Source organism: Maniola hyperantus, chromosome 10, assembly GCF_902806685.2.
Source record: "Maniola hyperantus chromosome 10, iAphHyp1.2, whole genome shotgun sequence".
Taxonomy (NCBI): domain Eukaryota; kingdom Metazoa; phylum Arthropoda; class Insecta; order Lepidoptera; family Nymphalidae; genus Maniola; species Maniola hyperantus.
Window position 1 is genome coordinate 3238013 of NC_048545.1, and position 24176 is coordinate 3262188.

General features: G+C 38.4%; 2 protein-coding genes across 2 annotated transcripts; both read right to left on the minus strand.

Moving 5' to 3' along the window:
• Positions 1-1205: 1205 nt before the first annotated feature.
• On the minus strand, positions 1206-11725 carry LOC138402921 (uncharacterized). Its single transcript, XM_069501457.1, has 5 exons — positions 11656-11725; positions 8011-8223; positions 7189-7420; positions 5863-5966; positions 1206-2586 (listed from the first exon to the last, which is right to left on the minus strand). The coding sequence occupies exons 1-5, from the start codon at positions 11723-11725 to the stop codon at positions 2348-2350; spliced, it is 858 nt and encodes a 285-aa protein (XP_069357558.1). The 3' UTR covers positions 1206-2347.
• On the minus strand, positions 8383-19110 carry LOC138402922 (uncharacterized). The gene is made up of 4 exons (XM_069501458.1): positions 18948-19110; positions 17785-18060; positions 14667-14897; positions 8383-12710 (listed from the first exon to the last, which is right to left on the minus strand). Exons 1-4 carry the CDS (start codon positions 18967-18969, stop codon positions 12475-12477), a joined length of 765 nt encoding a protein of 254 aa, XP_069357559.1. The 5' UTR covers positions 18970-19110; the 3' UTR covers positions 8383-12474.
• Positions 19111-24176: the final 5066 nt, after the last annotated feature.

Below are 24176 nucleotides of genomic sequence, written 5' to 3' on the forward strand. Positions count from 1 at the left end.
GACCACGGATTTACCTTCTCAGTGATTTGAGAAGTCACAGTCTGTACTTCTATAGCGCCACAAAATCGAATCGCTTGATGTGCCCCTTGCTGCTTATGTAGAATTTGCAGGTCGTCTTATTGTAACCGCTTTTAAACTGCTAAGAAACATTATTTTTAGCTTCCACTAAAGTCGTTTTCTCATTTTTCCGGTTCGGCGGTACATTTTCAAGCACGCGCGGCTTGACCCTCCATCCCATGATGTTCATTTTAAGCGGGACGTGATCATGGGTGATTTGGCCACGAAGGATTACCTTATTCGTGATCTTAGAAGTCACGAATCGCGCCATACATTCTTTACTTCTACAACGCCACAAAATCATCGTCTGGCTTCGCTTTTCGATATAGTAAATGTGCTTATCAAAAATGGCTACTTCTTTCCCTGTACCGCTGCAAAGCATGGTCACTGTAACAAAAAGGATTTATTTGAAAATACAGTATGGTGATTAAACTATCGTGAGTATTAGTCATTACAAATATGATATAATGCATACAAAATGAGATCTCACTTGCCATTTTAACTTAATGTGTCAATTGTCATGTCAATGTCACAAGTACGATTTTAGTTCTTAACTAGCTTATGGTCGCGACTTCGTCCGCGTCGACTACACAAATTTCAAACCCCTATTTCACCCCTTTAGGTTGAATTTTCAAAAACCCTTTCTTGGCGGATGCCTACGTCATAATAGTTTCAGCCCGATCCGTCCAGTGGTTTGAGCTGTGCGTTAATAGATCAGTTAGTCACTTTTTCTTCCTTTTATATATTTGGATTTAAGGTGAACCGTACTTTTGACAGACAGTTGACACATTGAGTTAAAATGGCGAGTGAGTTCTCATTTTGTACGGACTATATGTATGACGGCTTGATGAACATGCTTGTCGGATTATGCTAGTTTTGAACCCGTCCGGGGCCCTTATTCATGGACCTCTGTACCGACGGGTTTGGCACTAGTCGGGCATACTCCGACAAGCTATTAAGCTGTGGTGTATATGTATATTTATAAAGATGATATTGTGCGCCCTACGTTGGGCGCCACCGTAAGTATTCAAACTTATTACTCAACATACCTTTTCTATTCAAATTTTATTTCACAATTACAACAATTAATACTGTTAATCTATCGAATATACAGGAAAAACTATAACACTAGAAAGACACGAGCGCACAAGAGGATTTATGCCATGGAAGAGACAATGCAGATTGTAGAAAGACGGCGGGAAGCGACTTTGTTTTACATTATAGAGATTATATATATTGTATACTATCTGATGCCCGCGACTTCGTCCGCGTGGAATTAGGTTTTTTTAAAAATCCCGTGGGAACTCTTTGATTTTCCGGGATAAAAAGTAGCCTATGTCCTTCCCCGGGATGCAAGCTATATCTGTACCAAATTTCGTCCAAAATCGGTTGAATGGATGGGCAGGTAAAGGCAGGCAATGGATGGTGAAAGGCTAGCAGACAGACAGACAGACAGACAGACACACTTTCGCATTTATAATATTAGTATGGATTGTATGAGTAATTAAAAAGCAAAAAACAAGCTTTGCATTCTATAAAATAGAAATTGATAAGGTCATTAATTATTTTTTTTTGAATTTTTTTTATTTCACAATTTTTAGTGGCCCCATTGTACTAAAATATGATATGCCTAGTTAAACACCTACTGTTTACTAAACTATTACACTGATCGCGAGCAATTTACCTACTCTTATCCACTGAGGAGTTCTGTTCTTCATCTCCGCAGATATTCATCAGATCTTCTCCGAAATAAAATAGACATCTCAAATATGTCCTACCAAACAAAAAAGAATCATCAAAATCAGTTTATATTTGGCGGAGAAATCGCGTAGCAAACATACAAAAAAACATACATTTCAATTGAGAACTTCCTCCTTTTTTTAAGTCGGTTAAAAATATGCTATGCCTGGTTAAAATCTTACTGTTTATTACAAAGCTATTACACTGATCGCGAGCAATTTACTCTTATCCATTGAGGAGTTCCGTTCATCAGATCTTTACCAAATTAAAATGGGACCACCTCTGAAGTATGTTCTACAATACAAAAAAAGAATCATCGGTTCATAATTGACGGAGTAATTGCGTAACAAACATACAAAAAAAAAGTCGGTTAAATATTAGAAAATGTATGGCAGGCGGGGACAAGCTAATAGTCCTGAGTAGGTAGTTGGCTAAGGAATGTCCCCGTGAAAATATACATAAAGTATATATTTTTAACCGACTTCAAAAAAAGGAGGAGGTTCTCAATTCGTCGGAATCTTTTTTTTATATATGATATTATTTAAGGACATCATATTTCGAAGTAAATTCCATCTCGGATAAAGAAAAAAGGTGGTGCATGCGTATGGACAGTGTTAGTCCGACGTATCTCCCCACTTTCGTTAGTAACAAAGCTCGCACTACAGGTCCCCCCTTTGGCACACTTCCACTCATCCTTTGTTTTCTTTCGTCTGTCGTGGTAATAGCTGTATCCGTCCATTATGGCACATCTCTTTTCAGTGGGAGTAAGCACGTATTGAATAATTTCAGCTGAAAATGAGTGCCTTCTTAGTATGGAATATACCTACTTTAAAAAAAAAAATCCAGTACAGATATCGCAAAGATTTAAGATACCTGCATATTAATTATAACATATTCTACCCGTAAGTACAATAGTGAAGATAGGTGTTTCTTTAGGGGACCATTCAAACGCCATATTGTGTCATATTCAACCTTAATGCATAAAGGTTGAATATGACCCATGCTGTCTGAATAGTCTCCTAAAGAAGTCCCTATCTTAACTATGAATTCCAGTATCACTATCTGATTATTGAAAAGGCTTTGAAGGTTTTTGGCCTGACTAGTAATCCGCCATTTTACTTTTTTTCCAAAATAGCAGCCACACATAAAACCTATATTAATCAATAGCTGGCATCACTGGATTTTGTGACATCTACAATACTTATTTTGTATTGATGCAAGCTAAGTATTGATTGATACAGGTTCTATACGTGGCCGCTATTTCGGAAAAAAAGAAAAAGGCGGACTACTAGGTCAGGCTCTATACTAAAATATTCAAACCACATCAACACACAAAATGTCAAAACACAGTCACTTAGCGTTTACAGCGTTTTAATATTGTTTAACAGTATTAAGTATGAGAAGTGATGAGTATGGGGGGTAAGGGGGTGCACTAACATCTTAACACCCCAAATGTCAACCTCACCTGCACGCGGTGCCCCCTGCGAATCAGCGAACGAGGATATGACGACCGAAGAATGGCGGGATAACCATTCCAAATGGCTTGGCTTTAAATAACACAGACCAGAGACGGGCAGCAGCGTCACTGGTGCGAAATGGCCTACAGCCCTGCGCTGACCAACCCGCCTGCCCAGCGTGGTCAGTATGGGCATTACTTCTAATGAGCAGCGCCAACAGACAAAGGCCCCCAGTTCTCGGCAGCCCTGCTATTCCCAATTACGGTAAGGTGGTGGGGAGCGGGTGGATGAGGAAGGCTGAGGACCGTGTTTGGTGGCGTGCTCTTGGAAAGGCCTATGTCCAGCAGTGGACGCAAACAGACTGATGGATTGGATTGGATTAAGTATGACGCAAAAAAAAACATGAATAAGTAATGAGATTTTAATATTATATTTTCTTTTATATTTTAATATAAACGCCATCATGAATAAAATATTTCGGAGGGGGGTGTGTATGAGCCAAATTCCAACGGATCAAATCCCCATTTTTTGTTGCAAGAAATCGTGATCTACATTTCGCTGTCCCATGTTTAGTACATTGCCAGACGTCGTTCTTCCAGCGTCCGTCGCAGGAGAAACTGTAGCCGTTTATCATAGCTACCCGTTTGCCAGCAGGATTATAAAGATATTTCACTGAAAATAAAACAGAGCTTTCAGTGCGTTCTTATTACTATCTTAATTAATATTTTAAATGTGAAAGTGTGGATGTTTGGATGTTTGTTACTCAATCACGCAAAAACGGCTGAACGGATTTAGATAAAATTTGGAATGGAGATAGATTATACCCTGGATTAACACATAGGCTACTTTTTATCCCGAAAAATCAAATAGATTAGCAATAGATTTAGACGTGTTGTTTTAGTTTAGTTTAGAGTTTGTGTACAACGGAATTAGGCACAATATTTACTTTTATATTTTAATTAGCTTATGCCCACGACGTCGCGTCGTCCGCGTGGGCTATATAAATTTCAAACCCCTGTTTTAGCCCCTTAGGGGTTAAATTTTCACAAATCCTTTCTGAGCGGATGTCTAGTTCATAATAGCTATCTGCATGCCAAATGTCAGCCTGATCTGTTCAGTAGCTTGAGCTGTGCGTTGATAGATCAGTCAGTCAGCTTTTCCTTTTATAGATAATCACACCATCACGAAAATACTAAAATATTCAATCCCCTTTGTCCCATCGATCACAGAAAAAAAGGTGATCATTTTTCATATTTTCATCATCATCATCACATATTTTCCGTAAAAGTAATAAATTTTATTGAATCAAATAGGTCATATAATAATTAACTATTGTATGAAATAAACTTAAATCTAAATAAAAAATAAAAATGTTAAATTACAATTAAAATAAATCAAATTAAATCTATAACCTCAACGAGACCACCGCATCTGAATATTATAACGGAAATCTGGAAAACAACAGATGTACATGTACAAGAAATTATCTACATTCCATTGAGTTTGATTGGTAAGTCCTCTTCGTCTCTTCACGACACACGCGGGAAGAGGGTTGTGTGTGTGAGTGGGTGTGTGGGTGTGTTTGTGTGTTTTTGATCTGCCTCACCCAGAGGCGGATTAAATGTCGAGAGCGCCCTAGGAAAGCACTTCATAGCCACCCCTCTAACAGCCATATTAAAAATTTTACAAACTAATTTCAAAAGAACGAGGAATCGTCTCATTGCATAGCTAGTTGTTGGTGATTGTACTATTTATGTGAACGAGTGAAGAACATCACGTCAGGGCACTTTGCTATATTAAAGAAGAGGCAGTTTTGGTCACTCCAAGATAATATTACTTAGCATGGATAATTAGGTGGGCCCGGTAATGGAACTCTACATGATCGCGCGCGCCCCTTCGTAACCTCGCGCCCCTAGGCACGTGCCTAGTTTGCTTTATGGATAATCTGCCTCTGGCCTCACCACACGTCACACGGTATTGGTTCATTGTATATCTTTGTACTTGTTAGATATTCTAATATACACTCCATCTCGAATGATATAGCTTGAAGAGTGTTTATGGTTGGCGTTCCACCGGATGACCTCCCCGCTTTTCGTGGCTACAAAGTTCGCTGATCTGCCTCACCACACGTCACACGGTATTGGTTCATTGTACATCTCTGTAATTGTTAGATATTCTAATATACACCCCATATCGGATGATATAGCTTGGAGAGTGTTTATGGTTGGCGTTCCACCGGATGACCTCCCCGCTTTTCGTGGCAACAAAGTTGGCTGACTTGCCTCACCACACGTCACACGGTATTGGTTCATTGTATATCTTTGTACTTGTTAGATATTGTAATATACACCCCATATCGGATGATATAGCTTGGAGAGTGTTTATGGTTGGCGTTCCACCGGATGACCTCCCCGCTTTTCGTGGCAACAAAGTTGGCTGACTTGCCTCACCACACGTCACACGGTATTGGTTCATTGTATATCTTTGTACTTGTTAGATATTCTAATATACACTCCATCTCGGATGATATAGCTTGGAGGAGAGTGTGTATGGTTGGTGTTCCACCGGATGACCTCCCCACTTTTCGTGGCAACAAAGTTGGCTTTACATTTCGTGTATACGTTCTTATTGGTACATAGCCAGGAGTCATTCTTCCACCGTCCGTCACAGTAGAAGCTGTAGCCGTTAAACACAGCTGTTAGAGATATATAACTGAAACAAAATAAATCATATTGGTGAAAGAACTTAACACTCCTTGAATGATTGCAGAAATATAGTATTACTAGCTGATGCCCACTACTTCGTTCGCGTGGATTTACATTTTTGAAAATCCCGTGGAAACTCTTTAATTTTCCGGGATAAAAAGTAGCCTGTGTCACTCTGTGGGTCTTTGATATCCATGCAAAAAATCACGCCGATCCGTTGCTCCGTTGCGACGTGATTGAAGGACTAACCAACAATCCAACAAACAAACACACTTTCGCATTTATAATAGGGGTAGTGATGTCGGTAAGAGCCTAATATTTAAGACATGTGCCTCCTATTAGGGAGGTCGGAGGTTCGATCCCGGGCATGCACCTCTGACACACCTGAGAGTTCCCCATTACGTTCTCAGAAATGTGTGATGTCTGCCAATTCGTACTTGTCCAGCGTGGTGACCAAAACCCTTCTCATTCTGTGAGGAGATCCGTGCTCAGTAGTGAGCCAGCGACAAGTTGAAGGTGGTGATGATGAATATATCGAGGCGGCAATCAAATCAGATTTGCCACAAAAAAATTACACATAAAACGTGTGGATACATGGACTAAAAGCTAGCGCGTGCCAGACCTTCGTTGTTTTGTAAAAGCTGAAAGTTTCTCCGCGTATTGTCCTCAACATTGGGAGGAACGTTTGTTTGGATTTTTGTTTGGATCATGATGGCTTTGGAAGGTAACAGGTAATAAAGGTGTGAAAAATCTAACGTCAAGGTATAAAGTCTAATTTTTTATTTTGTCTTCAGAATAGTATTAGAAATCACGTCATGCATTGCCAGACACTTATCATCATAGTAACCCAGACACCCTTAAAGTTTAACTAGCATACATCGCAATAGAAAAAAAATGGTACAAAGAGACTTTCGTATTTCTAACATTAGTATATTTCGGCTTATATCTTAATATACACTCCGTCCCGTATGACATAGTTAGGAGGTAAATGTGTATGTACAGCGTTCCAACGGATGAGCTCCCCATCCTTGGTGGCAACAAATCTGGCTCGACAATTGGTTGTCCCATTATTGGTACATTGCCAGACATCGTTCTTCCAGCGTCAATCGCAATAGAAAAATTTGGTACAGAGATAGACAGCTATCGATTAAACTCGGTTAAAAATATGGGCCGTGCAAGCAACAGCAACAGACAGGCTTTCGTATTTCTAACATTAGTATATTTCGGCTTATATCTTAATATACACTCCATCCCGTATCACATAGTTAGGAGGTAAATGTGTATGTACAGCGTTCCAACGGATGAGCTCTCCATCCTTGGTGGCAACAAATCTGGCTCGACAATTGGTTGTCCCATTATTGGTACATTGCCAGACATCGTTCTTCCAGCGTCCATCGCAATAGAAACTGTACCCGTTCAATAGAGCTGTCCGCTTGCCAGAAGAATTATAAAGGTAGAGAACTGAAAATTATTTATAATTAGAAAGAAAGAAAGAAAAGACGTTTACTTACAAAACTGTGCTACCTGTAACTAGTCAAACATGATAATGTGAATAATAATCTAATCTAAACTGTGTCTAAAGCGAATAATGATTGACAGGGGTGCGGAAACTGATGCTCGTTGAAACATGTTGTTACTATGACGTGCCGCATCTAGTGGAACATTTATATCGCTGGAAATATTTATTTATACCAGATATAGAAAATCTGTGCTTTGAAAATTTTGTTCTTCAGTATACTCTTTATACATGGCATAATCTTGTACCTATATCAAATATTTGAAAAGAGCAACCGCCGAGTTTCTTGATGGTTCTTCTCGGTAGGAAAGGCATTCCGAACCAGTGGTAGATGCATCCGACTATTCGAAAGTACTTGTAAAAGTTTATTTGAATAAAAAGTTTTTTTTTTAACATCACATATAGTTCTACAACAAGCTCATTAATATAACACTGACATCAAACGAGTCGCAGGTAGCCCCTGGACATCTATCGGTTGACGATGATGATGATGATGATGATGATGATGAAGCCCTTTAAAGTTTATAATAGTGACCATCTCTGATCATAAACTTCTTCCGTGGATGACAATGCTCAAGGTAGGCTTTGGTGATTGTGTTGATTTTCCTGGTGAGGATCACTCTAGATTTGCACTTCCTCCCTACACTGCACCAGTAGTGGTCAGTGTAGACATGTTTCCTCATCAACGAAAAGGTGTATCCGTCGATTATCAGCATGTCTTTTCCTTTGTCGTTTTTAGCCCATATCACTGTAACAATTGCCTTTTTAGATCTCACGCTTAGAACACAGTCCTTAATGATGTTTCCTGGACTGGACGTGTTAGCTAGAACTTTAATTTTTACAGACCTACATACTTATGAACAAAAAATGGGTAAAATACAACTCTAATGTTCCATATAAATTTTTTATTTTTTATTTTTTATGAACAATAAAGAAACATGTTGTATAAAATCTGACTAACGTATCAACTGTCCAGATTAAGCCGATGGGTTTCAAAACCTGAGATTTTGCATGTAGATTTTCTCTGTAACGTAGATCCCTGATTTCAACCTGAACGAAGTCGGGGCGGCCTGAATATACATAAATACCCGACGTGTTAGAAGTTGAAAAACACATCTGGTATTTCTAAAATATTTCGCTCGTATAACACGTCGAGTATTTACTAATATAATATTCAGGCAAATCTATAAATAAAAATTCTCCCTATCTCTCTCTCCCTCTCTCTCTCTCTCTCTCTCTGTCTCTCTCTCTATCTCCAGTCATCCCTCATGACTGAGGATCGTGACGACCTCTATGGCGTGTGGACATTTTGCGGTAAATGATGTCAACGCCTCATTTCCTAGGGTAGGATAGGGTCCTGTTTTTACCCGTTTGTACTGCATCGTAAAAGTTGAGCGCACGTTGAGAGAAATAAAAATTCTAATGAGCTTCATTAAAACAGATGGTACAAAACGCTTTTTTGCACGGCAAGCATTCAGTGATGACTCTTGTAGCCCTTAATCTCGCTTCGTCAGCTGTAGAGCCTGCTTCTCTCAGCTTTTTATAGCAACTCGTGCAACGTTTTTGGCAAAGCTTCCCATTAGCTTTATTGGGGATTCGTGTCATTTCATGCATCCATATAGCATCTAGCACCTTAGTTTCTGCTCCTAAATAATAAATAGTTAGTCATTATAATATTAAGATCGCACTGACTATACTTGACTCATTCCACTAAGACATGTTTCCAGAAATTCCACCTTAGCGAAGCCGGATCAAGTTAGCTAGTGATTTAATAATCCTTAAGCCTAAAATAGGAGTTTTAATAAAAAAGAAAAAAGCTATTTTGATGCCCATAATTTAATATTGCATTTTTACATACTATGCCACATCAAGAATAACTTAACTACTCACAACTTTACACTCGTATGTATAAAAGAAAAACCGATTGACTTATATACCAACGTAGAGTCTTAACAGCTGGTCCGAGAAAGTCTTTGTGAAGAGAACCTCTACTAAAAGAGAAATTTTGAGAAATCTTTAAAAAATCTAAATCCACGCTTAATGCTATTGCAAATAAAAGCTCTCGTGGGCTTCATTAAAACATCTCAAACAAAATGCTTTTTGACAAGGAAGGCATTCAGTGATGACTTTTGAAGCCCTTAGTCTTGCTTCATCGACTGTGGAGCCAGCTTCCCTCAGCTTTTTGTAGCAGCTTGTGCAACGTTTTTGGCAAAGATACCCATTAGCTTTATTAGGAATACGTGTTATTTTATGCATCCATCTAGCATCTAGCACCTTAAGTTCTGCTCCTGAATAATAAATAGTAGGTCATTATACATCGAGATTTCATTGAAAATACTCGCAAGGATTTTATTTTATTTATTTTATTTTAAGGATAAACTGACTAACTGACATACTAACATACAGCTCAAATTGCTGTGTCTAGAAACACGTGATTTTGCATGTATAGGTTTCCTCTCTAACATAGATCTCCAGGGCCGGGCGGGTCCGCATATTCATAAACACCCGACGTGTTAAAACGACACATATGTATTTGCCATGGGCTGAACGGACACATATGGTATTTATGTGACAGCTCATAACATAATATGGGGCTTATTGTATTGTATAAAACGGGTACATACCACGATTAATTAGGCGATTTTTAACTGTCGATATTTCGACTCAGTTGCATGAGTCGTGGTTACGACGGGACTGTAGTGCTGCGAGATGACTGTGTCGAAATATCGGCAGTTAAAAATCGCCTAATTAATCGTAGTATGTACCCGTTTTACACAATACAATATGTAGTTCAACCACGAAATAAGTATCCAACACACCTAGTTTCTCCATTCACCAAAGGTTGCCTGGTAGAGATTGCTGTGAGCAATAAGGCCGCCTTTGCATACAATTTTTTTTTTTAAGTTTAAGTTTCTTTGTTTTTGTGATGTTATGTAATATTTTTGTATGCAATAAAGTATTTCTATCTATCTAAGCTTAATATCATTAATATGGGGCTTATCCGCAACCTGCCTATCGGTACCGAAAACCTGGCTAACACCCTAACCTCCGTGCCCGGGCGCGATGGTAGGTATACATGAGGATTTCCCCACGAAAAAAAAAACAACACAAATATTGGAAATTCACAAGTATTAGAAAAAAGCCATTTTTATGTCCATAATTTAATATTGCAACTCTTTTGTTACACTGTCTTACATAGCGCGTGTATTATTATTAATTATTATTAACTCAGATACAAGTTAGCCCTTGACTGCAATCTCATCTGTGGTAAGTGATGATGCAGTCTAAGATGGAAGCGGAGCTGTAAGGAGTATGGCAGTTTTTTTTACTAAACCTATGCCCCTTTTGGTTTCTACACAGCATAGTACCGGAACGCTAAATCGTTTGGCGGCACGGCTTTGACGGTAGGGGGTTACTAGCCACGGCCGAAGCCACCCGCCAGACCAGACCAGAAATTATAAAATTTCAAACCCCTTCCCGGAATCGAATCCGGGACTTCCCACTGATAAGACCACAGTGCTTATCACTGCGCCAGGGAGGTCGTCAAATCTACCTACTACTTGCAGTTGTAGGTCTTAACTATGGACTTATGGACTTACAATATCGTGCACTACAACAATTCATACTATAGTCCGCGACAGTTTACGATAGCACTCGGGGAGGAAACGTCCCGCACACCCGCACAGCCCCCGTGCAAACTTGCGGGCGAACGCCTCATACCCCGATTCATTAAATCTTATAATAAATACCATCTTTTTTGTAGGTATATACAAAATTGAATTGCTGAATGTGTTGCTGATCGCAAATCTCGAGAACAGCTGAACCGATTTCGCTAATTCTCTTTCATAATATTCCTTGAAGTACGAGGATAGTTTTTACTTTAAAAAAGTAAAAAATACGTATTTCACGATTTTTGGAAATTCTACTACCAAGGGGGTTAAATAGGGGATGAAAGTTTGTAAGAAAGTCCGTCATTTCAAAGTTCAAGTTATTTGCATGAAAATTGGTATTTGGGTTTTCAGTAACAAATGAAGAAATATGTATTTCAGCATTTTTGAAAATTCAACCCCCACCTCGTTTTTCTAAATTCCACCCGAGCGAAGCCGGGGCGGGTCAGCTGGTAAATAAATAAATTACTTTCTTTCTATATAATTCTAAATCTTATAATAAATATCATTACGAATAACAAACACAGGTGGTACATGCTGATGCTCTAAATGCGCAGCGACTAGACTGCCTTCAATGCCCATAATGAATCTGGCTTTACATGTGCCCCAACGAGTTCAACGCCAGATTGCAGAAAACCAGCGCTCAGGTTTCCAAAAGACTGCAGTATAAATACTGAATTGGGGCCATTTTGCTTTGTTCCATGTGGGTGCAAGATATAATAGCCTTTATATAATAACGCTTGAAATACTATATAGAAATATTATCCCATTCAGTTGTAAGATTAAGATGTAAGGGTGAATAAGCATCTTCTAAGAAAACGCGCTTCAACTTAGACCAAAGCATTCTTTAAAGCATGATTGTCGTCCAACGTAACCCTATCATGCAATAAAAAAGTATGCACCTCATGTTACAGAACAAATAAATCAATAAATTACTTTCTTTCTATATAATCCAAAATTTTATAATAAATACCATTACGAATAACAAACACGGGTGGTGCATGTTGATACTCCAAATGTGCGGCGACTAGACTGCCTTCAATGCCCATAATAAATCTGGCTTTACACGTTCCCCACTGAGTACAACGCCAGATTGCAGTAAACTACAGCTCAGGTTTGCCATTTTGTTTTGTTCTATAACTCTAAATTTTATAATAAATACCATTACGAATAATAAACACGTGTGGTGCATGCTGATGTTCTAAATGCGCGGCGACTAGACTGCCTTCAATGCCCATAATAAATCTGGCTTTACACGTTCCCCACCGAGTACAACGCCAGATTGCAGTAAACTAGAGCTCAGGTTTGCCATTTTGTTTTGTTCTATAACTCTAAATTTTATAATAAATACCATTACGTATAATAAACACGGGTGGTGCATGCTGATGTTCTAAATGCGCGGCGACTAGACTGCCCTCAATGCCCATAATGAATCTGGCTTTACACGTGCCCCACCGTGTACAACGCCAGATTGCCGTTTTGGTGCACCGAGCGCCGCAGTAGAAAGTGTATCCAAAGAGTATAGCCAACTCCTTCCCACTTTTATTTCGGACAAATGCGACTGAAAAGCAAACATTGAGTTAAACAACCTCCTTTTAATACGATTACGGCAAAGCCAAAAGGAAGGGTTAAGATTGTAGCAGTCTATGTGTGTATACTATACATGTATACGTATAATACGCGACAGCTCGAGATGGCAATCGGTGAGGGAACGCCCCGTTCAGCCCCCGCGCTTATCTGGTGCGGGATAGCGCGGGTGACGATTGCCATCTTAACCTGTCACGGACTATATGTATGTATTTTGTTTATTTGTTCAGATACAAGTTAGCAGGGGACTGCAGTCTCACCTGGTGGTAAGTGATGATGCAGTCTAAGATGGCAGCGGGTTAATCTGGAAGGGGTATGGTAGTTTTTATTAAACCCATACTACCCCTTTGGTTTCTATACGGCATCATACCAATCACTTGGCGGTACGGCTTTACCGGTAAGACGGTTACTAGCCACGGCCGAAGCCTCCCAGACCAGAGAAAATTTAAAAATTATAAATTTCCGAATTGCCTCTGCCAGGAACCGAACCCGGGACCTCCCACTGATAAGACCGCAGCACTCACCACTGCACCAGGGAGGATGTCAAAATATATTAAGTATATATGTCGATATATTTATGTACCTATGTTCTATCGTAGCGCTTAAACTACTAAGCCGATTTTCATGAATGATGTGTCAATCGATTTGTTATTATGGGCCGGGTGACATATGCTACAATTTATACTCTGTATGATTATAGACAGACAACTAGCCCTTTAAAGAGGAGACTCGACTCAGTCATTGGCCAGAGACGGGTTGAAATGATGATAGACAAAAACTAGCTTTACAAAAAGTCATACTTTATTTCTTACAGTTAAATTTTTACACGGTGCATTTACAAAATAACTAAATAGATAATATATATTATATCATTTTCAATCCATACTAATATTATAAATGCGAAAGTGTGTCTGTCTGTCTGCCTGTCTGCTAGCCTTTTACGTTCCATCCGTTCAACCGATTTTCACGAAATTTGTTACAGTAATAGCTTGCATTCTAAGCCTTTCTCGGGATGTGAGATGTCCTTACATAGGCTACTTTTTATCTCGGAAAATCAAAGAGTTCCCACGGGATTTTTAAAACCTAAATCCACGCGGACGAAGTCGCGAGCTCCATCTAGTTGTATGATAAAATAAATAAAATTAATTACATGCTTAATTAGTGCTTACCATAAAATTGTTCGTTGTATGTTAGAATAGGAACTATATTGTTCAAAACCACAGTATTTGCATAGTGTTCTCTTGGTCTTCGTAGCACTCGCCATACTCGTTTCAGATTAGCCCGCTATGATCTCAGATTGCTCACAAAGTATCTAAGTTAGATCGTATTCAAGGGCTAACTTGTCATGGAGTCTTGGACACACATCAAGCTTTAAGAGATGTTTTCCTAGCGCGCTCCTTAGCGCTCTCCATACAAACGTGTATAATCTATTTTTCCTTAACTGACTAAAATAAACGAGTAGTTTCTTTTTAACCGACTTCCAAAAAGGAGGTGGTTCTCAATTCAGTCCGTTTTTAGGGTTCCGTACCTCAAAAGGAAAAACGGAACCCTTATAGGATCACTTTGTTGTCTGTCTGTCTGTCTGTCAAGAAACCTACAGGGTACTTCCCGTTGACCTAGAATCATGAAATTTGGTAAGTAGGTAGGTCTTATAGCTGACATTTGGGGAAAAATCTGAAAACTGTGAATTTATGGTTACATCACACAAAAAAAATTAAATTGTGGTCATGAACAAATATTGCTATTTCCAGCTCTCGAAGTAAGACAACTATATCAAGTGGAGTATCATATGAAAGGGCTTGACTTGTGCATTCTAAAACAGATTTTTATTTATTTTTATGCATAATAGTTTTTGATTTATCGTGCAAAAAGTTTAAAAAATACGACTGCAGTACGGAACCCTCATTGCGCGAGCCTGACTCGCACTTGGCCTCTTAAATCTTATGTAATATCCCATTACGAACTATAAAGCTAGGCGGACCATGCTTGTGTTCCAAATGCGCTGTGATCACAAACCCGTCTTCATTGGTCATAATGAATCTGGCTTTACATGTGCCCCAGCGGGTACAACGCCAGATAGCCGTTCTGTTGCACTGGCGACCACAGTAGAATGTATACCCGCAGTACACAGCCAACCTTTTGCCGTTTCTGTTGGAGACGAAGGCGACTGAAAAGCAAAAAAATAGTAAAACATTTTTCTTTTTTATTCTGATACTAGCTGCCCTGGCGAACTTCGTTCCGCCTAACAGTCGATTCAAATTTTTTAATTTTTTCTCTCCGTAAGGAATTTTTCTCGTACTTCAAGGAATATTATAAAAAAAGAATTAGCGAAATCGGTTTAGCTGTTCTCGAGATTTGCGATGACCAACACATTTAGTGATTCATTTTTATATTATAGACAAGTTAGCTCTTGACTGATCTTACCTGATGGTAAGTGATGATGCAGCCTAAGATGAAAGTGGGCTAACTTGGAAGAGGTATGACAGTTTTATTAAAGCCTGATCAACTTAACATCTGACCGGTTTCTACATGGCATCGTACCGGAACGCTAAATTGCTTGGCGGCACGGCTTTACCAGTAGGGTGGTAACTAGCCACGGCTGAAGTCTCCCAACAGACAAATCACTTTTTGCAATGATTCAAGCAAACCCCTACCCATGAAATTTTTGCTGTGAGTAATAAGCGCGGCGTGGTGCGACGGGAGGGAAAATTGTACGAATTAATTTCGCACATCCAAATTTATTTTATTATCGCTCTATACTAGTCTACACACTTGTTTCTATTATTCTGTCTCACTTAACGCATCGTTATAATATAAGCTATGGGTAGCAACATATGACAGTTACTAAGAATGGTTGATATAATTCATTTCGTTGCTATAATGGCGACTGGAAAGCAGAACGTTGGAGAGCCCTCGCCAGGTGGACGGACGACATCAAATGGGTCGCATTGAGCCGCTGGATTCAGGCAGTGCAAGACCGTGGCGTGTGCAAGTCCTTACAAGAAACTTACCAGCAGTGGATGTCTATCAGTTGATGATGATAATCATAATCTTCAAGGCCTTGATGCAATGCTCAACTAGCAGAGTTTCACAACAGGTGGGCCCAAACATGAACGAGTAAGACGAAAATCATGTCCAATACTCCATGTCTAATACCAATTTTGAGAAAAGGGTTAACCACTGAATCCAACTCGGTCGGGCAGCTTCCGGATAATTAACCGTGTAAACTTAAAACTAAAGCTACGAGGGTTGCAAATGCGCCCTGGTCCGAGAATATAATATTTTTCTATATATCCCATCTCGGATGTAATAAGTAGGCGGTAGATGGTTGTGTTCAGTGTTCCAGCGCAGCATCGCCCCAGCTTTGGTCGTGACGAATCTGGCTCTACATCGCCCGGTGTTCGTACATTGCCATACATCGGTCTTCTTTCTACGACCATCGTAGTAGAAGCTGTAACCATGCAAGAGAGCGGTTCTTTTTCCAAGCTGGTTATGGAGGTAGAGAACTGCAACGAAACGCTGGTTTAGCTGTTTCTCCATACTAATATCACAGTATAATTGTGTCTGGTGCACTTCGATCACCCGTTGTGCCGGATCCTTTTTTCGTAATGCTATAGTAGTGTATCTATCTGTTCAATTTTGTCGAAATTTAGAGCAGAGATAGCTTGCATCCCAGAAACTGACTTAGCTACTTTTTATCTCGTAAAATCAAAGAGTTCTTACGGAATCATCTTGTCCTCAAATTCAAAATCATAATCTTTCGGTGATAGAGATACCTACTACCAGAATGGAAAACAGCGCGAGCCAGAGATCGATCTGTATAACCATTCTTCTTCCGTACTTACTATGTGAAATTCGTCAAGATCTGATGTATTTAGTTGGTTCACGTTTAAATGGGTAAATACAGTTAAAAAATGTTACAAGTATTTTCACATTTTTCATATTATCCTGTTATGTTAGTCATAGGTACAAATGTACTATTTATATTTTCTACTTTACATATGTATATAGAATATTAAGAGAAATAAAAAAATATAATATAAAATACCACTATATTCGACAGATGCTGTAGTTACGTACAAATATTAGAAGTAATAGTAGTTAATATTATTTTGTTAAATAATTCTAGGTTGAATGCAACAGTAATGTAGTTAAAGCCTGACCAGAAAAGTAAAACACTTCGCCATATTGCGGAAAATCAGTGGAAATAACATATGCAAGACCGTAAACATAGTGCCCATAGATTATATACTAGTGGCCAGGCTATAATTATTCAGAGATGATATCAATAACTTACTACGCATTATGGACGGTACCTACCCACATTATTTTGTATGTTCACTGGATAAAGAAAATTTCTAATGGTGAAAGAATTATTAAAATCGGTTCAGTAGTTTCAGAGTTTATCGATTACAAACAAACAAATATTTCCTCTTTATACATAATAGCTGATGCCCGCCACTTCGTCCGCGTGGATTTAGGTTTTAAAAAATCTCGTGGGAACTCTTTGCTTTTCGGGGATAAAAAGTAGCCTATGTTACTCTCCGTCCTTTCAACTATCTCTATGCCAAAAATCAAGTCGATTGGTTGCTAAGCAAGGGCGTCAAGGAAAGACAAACAAACAAACACACTTTCGCATTTATTATATTAGTATAGAATAGTAATAAATAAGTTGGAGCGCGTCTTGACGAAAGTCTACATTCTGGGGATGAAATTAGGCTTAATCAGGTAATCTTTATCTTCTTCTTCTAAATATATAAAAGGAAACGGTGACTGACTGACTGACTGACTGATTTATCTATCACGCACAGCTCAAACTACTGGACGGATCGAGCTGAAAGGCATGCAGATAGCTATTATGACGTAGGCATTCGCTAAAAGAGCATTTTTGAAAATTCAACCCCTAAGGGGGTGAAATAGGGGGTTGAAATTTGTGTAGTCCACGCGGACGAAGTCGCGAGCAAAAGCTAGTCACTTAATAATTTCCATGCAAACTAAGACGCGGGCAAAACCCAAAATAATTGCAAACCTTTGTAATTTTTAGATTTTTTATAACTGGGCCATTAACTGACTGAATTCAGCAGGTAGCCTTTTCCTGAACACAATTCCATCTCGAACTCCTATATCAGGGGGTTCGTGCGAGTGGTGCAAAGTGGTCACTCTTATTATCTTGCCAGTGTTGAGAGCTTTAAACCTGGCTTTGCAAGGGTAACCCTTGGTGCATCTCCACATGCTCGAATCTAACTGGGCTCGTAGTCTGTTGCAGGCGTAGAAGGTGTAACCGTCGATCAGAGCGAGCTGTTTCCCATCTCTATTGTAGACGTATTCGACTGGAACAAATATTTGTATTGAAATTGTTGATTGTTGAATACCCACAATGCATAGTAGGCATAACTTGCAGCAGCTTTTTTTAAACCTCCTACAGGTTTATAAAAAGCTGCTGCATGGAGCCTATACTCTCTTTGCGAATAAAAAAACCAGACCAGACTTTATTAAATTTATTAGTAACTAGCTTATGCTCGCGAATTCGTCCGCGTGGAATACACAAATTTCAAACCCCTATTTCCCCCCTTAGGGGTTGAATTTTCAAAAATCCTTTCTTAGCGGATGCCTACGTCATAATAGCTATCTGCACGTCAAATTTCAGCCCGATCCGTCCAGTAGTTTGAGCTGTGCGTTGATAGATCAGTCAGTCAGTCAGTCAGTCACCTTTTCCTTTTATATATATATATAGATGATTGCGTATAATTAACATCTCACCGTTAGAATTTATAACCATTAATATACTATTTTTACTAAGTTTATTACAAATATTCATTATAATTAAGTCTGCATGTCCAATATTATGCTGAAAATCTCTTAAAAATATGTCGTCGGCATATTACGACAAAAGTTGACACAATAACCACGAGAAGGATTTTTTGTTGATTAATTACACGTACCTATATTACAAAAAAATACAGATAAAAGACCTGTAAAAGACAGATAAAAAGGAATGGACCTATGATCCCAAAACTATGTTGTCCAAGCCTCTCTTTTATTCTTCAGATGTCTTTTTTTTTTGTTTTTTCATTTCTTTATATTTATCTGGGTTATTCATTCTAAGGCGTTCTCTATAAAGGTGCGTTCTTGTCATTGTCCTTGGTTCTATAACAATGTTGTTTTTGATTAGACATTAGTATTTGGATTTTAACTAAAATGGCAAAAAAGGATTTACCCAATATGCATACTTCTTTCATCCCATGTTCGTTCAGTTCTTCTTCGCTCTGGGCTGGTTCCCGCACTTAAACGTTTCCGTCTGTTGTGCGTGGTTCGTTCAGTTTTGGTACTTTGTCTTTCTTTATACAAATGCGTTATTTCTGTTGCCGTCGTAGGCCGTTGTCCTTAAACCAATTTTTTTAATGTTATTATAATTACTTAAGCAGTCTTATCTAAGCTATCTAGAGTTTAATAATATCTTTGTTTCTAGTCCAAAGTAAAATGATTTTCTAAAATATTTGTAACATGAGTAGGTATTTACTCATTTGATAAGAAAAGATTTTTTTAAATTTGTGTGTGTCATCCATAGATGGAAATTTTAATGTAGGTACCATTTGCTTGCATTGACATAAATTCAGTCATGTACAAATAAAAACATTTATTTCGACCAGATCAAGATCTTTTTTTTTGTAAGTTTACAAACCTTAAAACTAATGTTAGTAATCTTAAAACTATTTACCTAATTCTAAAACTATGACTAAGACAGGCTTGATTAGTAAGAACGTGCACCATATGACAATGGTTCAGGTACACAGGTTGACAATCAGGTATAAGTCCCGCAAATTGCTAATGCGCGTGGCCGCCATTTTAGTGACGTCAGCACTAGACTGAAGTTTCGAGCTGATGGTATATTTTTACTTAAATATACGTCAAATGACGTCATTTCGATGTTAATGAGACATGGTTCCAGCGCAGTAGCAATTTGCGGGACTAATAAAGATAAAAACGACTGTATAATCTGTTTGAACGTCAAATTTATTCCTTGTTAAATTTGACGATTGAATATCAGCTCTTATCAGTACAAGTGTGTAAAATAAAAAAGCAATCTAAGCACATGGGCGGACTATCAGGACAACTCTTGCATTCCATCGTAGTTTGTACTCGCTTTTTGTTACGGTAGCAATGCCTACAATCTTTTCTTCGAGTTGCCTGCACTTTTCTTTCTATCCCTCCTTTTATTATGCGCTGTTTAGTTTCCACCAATTTAGTTAACTTGTGACTCAGCTCGTGGTCTCTTGTAGTTTCAGGTATCAATAATTTACACCAATACTTGACTGAAAACGGCATTGCATGTATGTAAGTACCTATATACAGGGTGGAAACGAAGTGTGTGCACGTGGTTATTTTCAACCGACTTCCAAAAAGGAGGTGGTTCTCAATTCGGCCCGTTTCTTTTTTCTCTAACACAACGTTATTTTTAAATACATGTCATAAATTACGGAACCAGCAGGATTCGGAACTCGCGTCTCTCTGGGTTTAGCGCCCGGAGCGCCTTTGGCCCCTAGGCTACGGCTCCTCCTGTATCTACTGAGCCTAAGCAATTGTTAAGCTGGGCCATCCGCACTTTGGAAATATTTTTATTATATATTATAGATAGATAATATGTTCGTATGAAGTTGATTCGTGAAATTTTTTTTACAAAAAAAATAAAAACCGACTTCGATACACAAACACTAAAAATTGAAAAATAATTTAATTTATTACCGAATATATTATGTATACAAGAGTTAATATAGTTCCATGATAATACTTTTTGGTGGTAAATTATTTTTCAATTTTTAGTGTTTGTGTATCGAAGTCGGTTTTTATTTTTTTTGTAAAAAAAATTTATTTCACAATTTTTAGTGGCCCCATGGAATTATGCTATGACTGGTTAAAAATCTACTGTTTACTAAGCTATTACACTGATCGCGAGCAATTTACTCTTATCCGTTGAGGAGTTCCAGTATCTATCTTCGAAGATGTTCATCAGATCTTCACCAAATTTAAATGGGACCAACTTTGAAGTATACCTTTTCAAACAAAAAAAGAATTTTCAAAATCGGTCTAGGCGTCTTCGAGTAATCGGGGAACATACATAAAAAATAAAAATAAAAAAATAAAAAAAAGATTCCGACGAATTGAGAACCTCCTCCTTTTTTTGAAGTCGGTTAAAAACACGTACGAACACGCACGAACAACCCCGACCTTCCAAATACTATGGGAGCGGGCAGACTGGGTGCCAAAGACGTAATTACTTACTTATCTATCTAGCATAGATAGCTTGGAAGGTCAGGATTGTCCGTGCGTGATCGACGAATCGGCGAATGGTGTTCGCACGAACCAAATTTGAACGAAAGCGCTGGATTGGCGCTCCGGGAGTGATTTCAGTAAAAAATATACTTTAGGAGTTTTCCTTAACGTGTAGGTCAGTAAAAAATATAAATAGCACTAGCTGATGCCCGCAATTTCGTCCGCGTGGAATTAGGTTTTTAAAAATCCCGTGGGAACTCTTTGATTTTCCGGGATAAAAAGTAGCCTATGTCACTCTCCAGGTCTTTATCTATACCCGTGCAAAAAATCACGTCAATCCGATGCACCGTTGCGACGTGATTGAAGGACAAACCAACAAACCAATAAACCAACAAACAAACATAATTTCGCATTTATAATAAGGGTACTGATTATATTGGTCTCAGATTGGGAACACTACTGTGCCATCAGCATAGATGTCCGTATGGAAAAGAGGTTGATGGAATCCACGGACTCTCTTGCCAAAGGAGCTCTGGTGGGCTGTTTAGGCATGGCATTCTAAACGACACGATCAAAAGAACTCTTGCCACCATAGACATTCCTTGGCTCATTGAGCCGGCAGGGATTAGTCGGGATGATGGCAAGAGACCTGATGGATTGACACTGGTTCCCTGGGAACGGGGACGGGCGCTAATGTGGGACGCAACTTGCGTTGACACATTGGCCCCGTGTCATATCAGGGAGACAGCATCAAGACCGGGAGCCGCAGAAACAGCTGAAAAAGGGCAAGCGGCGCAAGTATGCCTCTCTTATCGAGAGTTACATTTTTGTTCCGTTTGCCGTAGAGACCCTGGGGCCATGGAGTCTTAGTGCTAAAAAAATTACGAGACAGTTCACCGCGATTAATAGCCTCATCTGGTAACAGAAGAGCTGGCTCATTTTTGCGCAACGGATCAGCCTGGCTGTCCAGCGCGGAAATGCAGCCAGTATTCTTGGCACCATTCCATGCGGGCATAATTTTTATAATAATTAAATCAGGCTAGCTTTAAAGCTAAAGTTTTATTGTAATATTTTAACATTAAAATATAAAGTAAAAAAAATAGCATTTTGGTATTTAGCAAAATTCAAATTTGAATTTCTATATTGCGAATATGAGTAAACAGTGGTGATATTACAAAAACAAAAAGGTACAGCCAAATTCTGCCTATTAGCATGCAATATGTTATGATATACCTAACAACGTGTACATGGTTTTGATAAAATTAGTCACATTAAATACACACAGTCACAAAAAAAATACAAATTTCAATAATAGTATTGAAGAACAACAAATGTCACAAATTAAAATAAAACTAAAACTTTTCATTAATCGAATAATATGTCTTTTCTAACAGTAGTTTTTTTCAATTTTCTTTAAATAAAGGAAGTTCTCGCGTCTCAATTAAATATTTGGGCAAGTGATTTCTACCTTCTAATACAAGTGTGAACAATAAAAAAACATTCTAAGCAAAATGGCGGGCTATCGCGACACTCCTTGCATACCATCGTCGTCTGCAATCGCTTTTGTTTTCGGTTGGAACAATTACTGCAATATTTTCTGGTAGTTCGAGGAGCCGGTATGATTTTGGTTCCTCCTTTTGTTATATGCTCTCTAGTTTTGGGTAGTTTAGTTAACTTGTGACTTTTCTGCTCTCTTTCTGGTAAACTTTTGCACCAACATGACACTGAAATCGGCGGTATTTATAACAACAACATACATAAACTTTAATTTTGTATTTCTTTTTCATGTGTGTGTGTTCTTTTTCATGGGTGTATAACAATGGATATTTCATTCATTTCATATAGTTCATTAAGTAAACATATTTAATTATATTTTTATTGAAAACGCTTTTATATATTAAGTATTTCTGACGAAGAGGTCGTTTTAATATTTGCATGTAGACATTACGTTATGAGAAACCCTTAGATAATTACAATTGATAAATTAGCTAAGTTTTTACATATTGTGTAGTGTGTACATAACATATTCGCATGATAAATAATTTTATTGTAATATGTAAAGGAAACAAGTAACATATCAGACGTTCCTAGTTATTTTAAATTAGATACTTAAGTATATATTTTATAAGTATATAACAGGAAAAGCTAACTGACTGACTGCTCTATCAACTCACAGCTCAAACTACTGGAGGGATCGGGCTAAAATTTGGCATGTAGAGTCCACTTTTGATTGAATGATTTTCGAAAATTCATCCCCTTACAGCTATCACGCACTCATCCGATCCGAATCCGTGAAAATACGGATTACTTTCACGGACTCGGATCGGATGAGGTAACCGCCGTAAGGGAGTAAAATTGGGGTTTGAAATTTGTATAGCCTTAGTTTTATCAGGCTGTATAAGTGATTGCTGCTTCAGCCTTAGTTTTATCAGGCTGTATAAGTGATTGCTGCTTCAGCCTTCGTTTTATCAGGCTGTATAAGTGATTGCTGCTTCACTCTTCGTTTTATCAGGCTGTATAAGTGATTGCTGCTTTAGCCTTAGTTTTATCAGGCTGTATAAGTGATTGCTGCTTCAGCCTTCGTTTTATCAGGCTGTATAAACAATTGCTATTTCAGCCTTAGTTTTATCAGGCTGTATAAGCGATTTCTGCTTCAGCCTTAGTTTTATCAGGCTGTATAAGTGATTGCTGCTTCTGCCTTAGTTTTATCAGGCTGTATAAGTGATTGCTGCTTCAGCCTTAGTTTTATCAGGCTGTATAAGTGATTGCTGCTTCCGGATTAGTTTTATCAGGCTGTATAAGCGATTGCTGCTTCAGCCTTAGTTTTATCGGGCTGTATAAGTGATTGCTACTTCAGCCTTAGTTTTATCAGGCTGTATAAGTGATTGCTGCTTCAGCCTTATATTTATCAGGGTTTATGAGTGATTATGATTATCATTATATTTAATTAAAGCCCCATCAATAGTAGTGATAGTTGATCGACAACCTCTCGTTCGGTGTGAGCAGCGCCATCTATGTTTATTGTTGACCACCGAGGCAAGAAAGTACTTGTTATTGTGAAAGCACAGGGCGGGACGACCCCGGGACGTTGTTACGAAAGACGCTGCAAAAATATCAGGCTTGTTACTTGTTAGGAATACATAGGTTATAATCACGAACTGTACGAACTTTTTTA

Coding starts and splice junctions, on each gene's coding strand:
- LOC138402921 (XM_069501457.1), bottom strand. CDS start 11,725: ATGGGCATTGAAGGCAGTCTAGTCGCTGCGCATTTAGAGCATCAGCAT. Junction 8,224..11,655: donor ACCACCTGTGTTTGTTATTC/GTAATGATATTT, acceptor CAATTGTTACAG/TGATATGGGCTAAAAACGAC. Junction 5,967..7,188: donor GGAGTGTATATTAAGATATA/AGCCGAAATATA, acceptor ATTTTGTTTCAG/TTATATATCTCTAACAGCTG.
- LOC138402922 (XM_069501458.1), bottom strand. CDS start 18,969: ATGAAAGAAGTATGCATATTGG. Junction 18,061..18,947: donor GAAAGAAGTATGCATATTGG/GTAAATCCTTTT, acceptor TATTTGTTCCAG/TCGAATACGTCTACAATAGA. Junction 12,711..14,666: donor TGGGATATTACATAAGATTT/AAGAGGCCAAGT, acceptor TCAATGTTTGCT/TTTCAGTCGCATTTGTCCGA.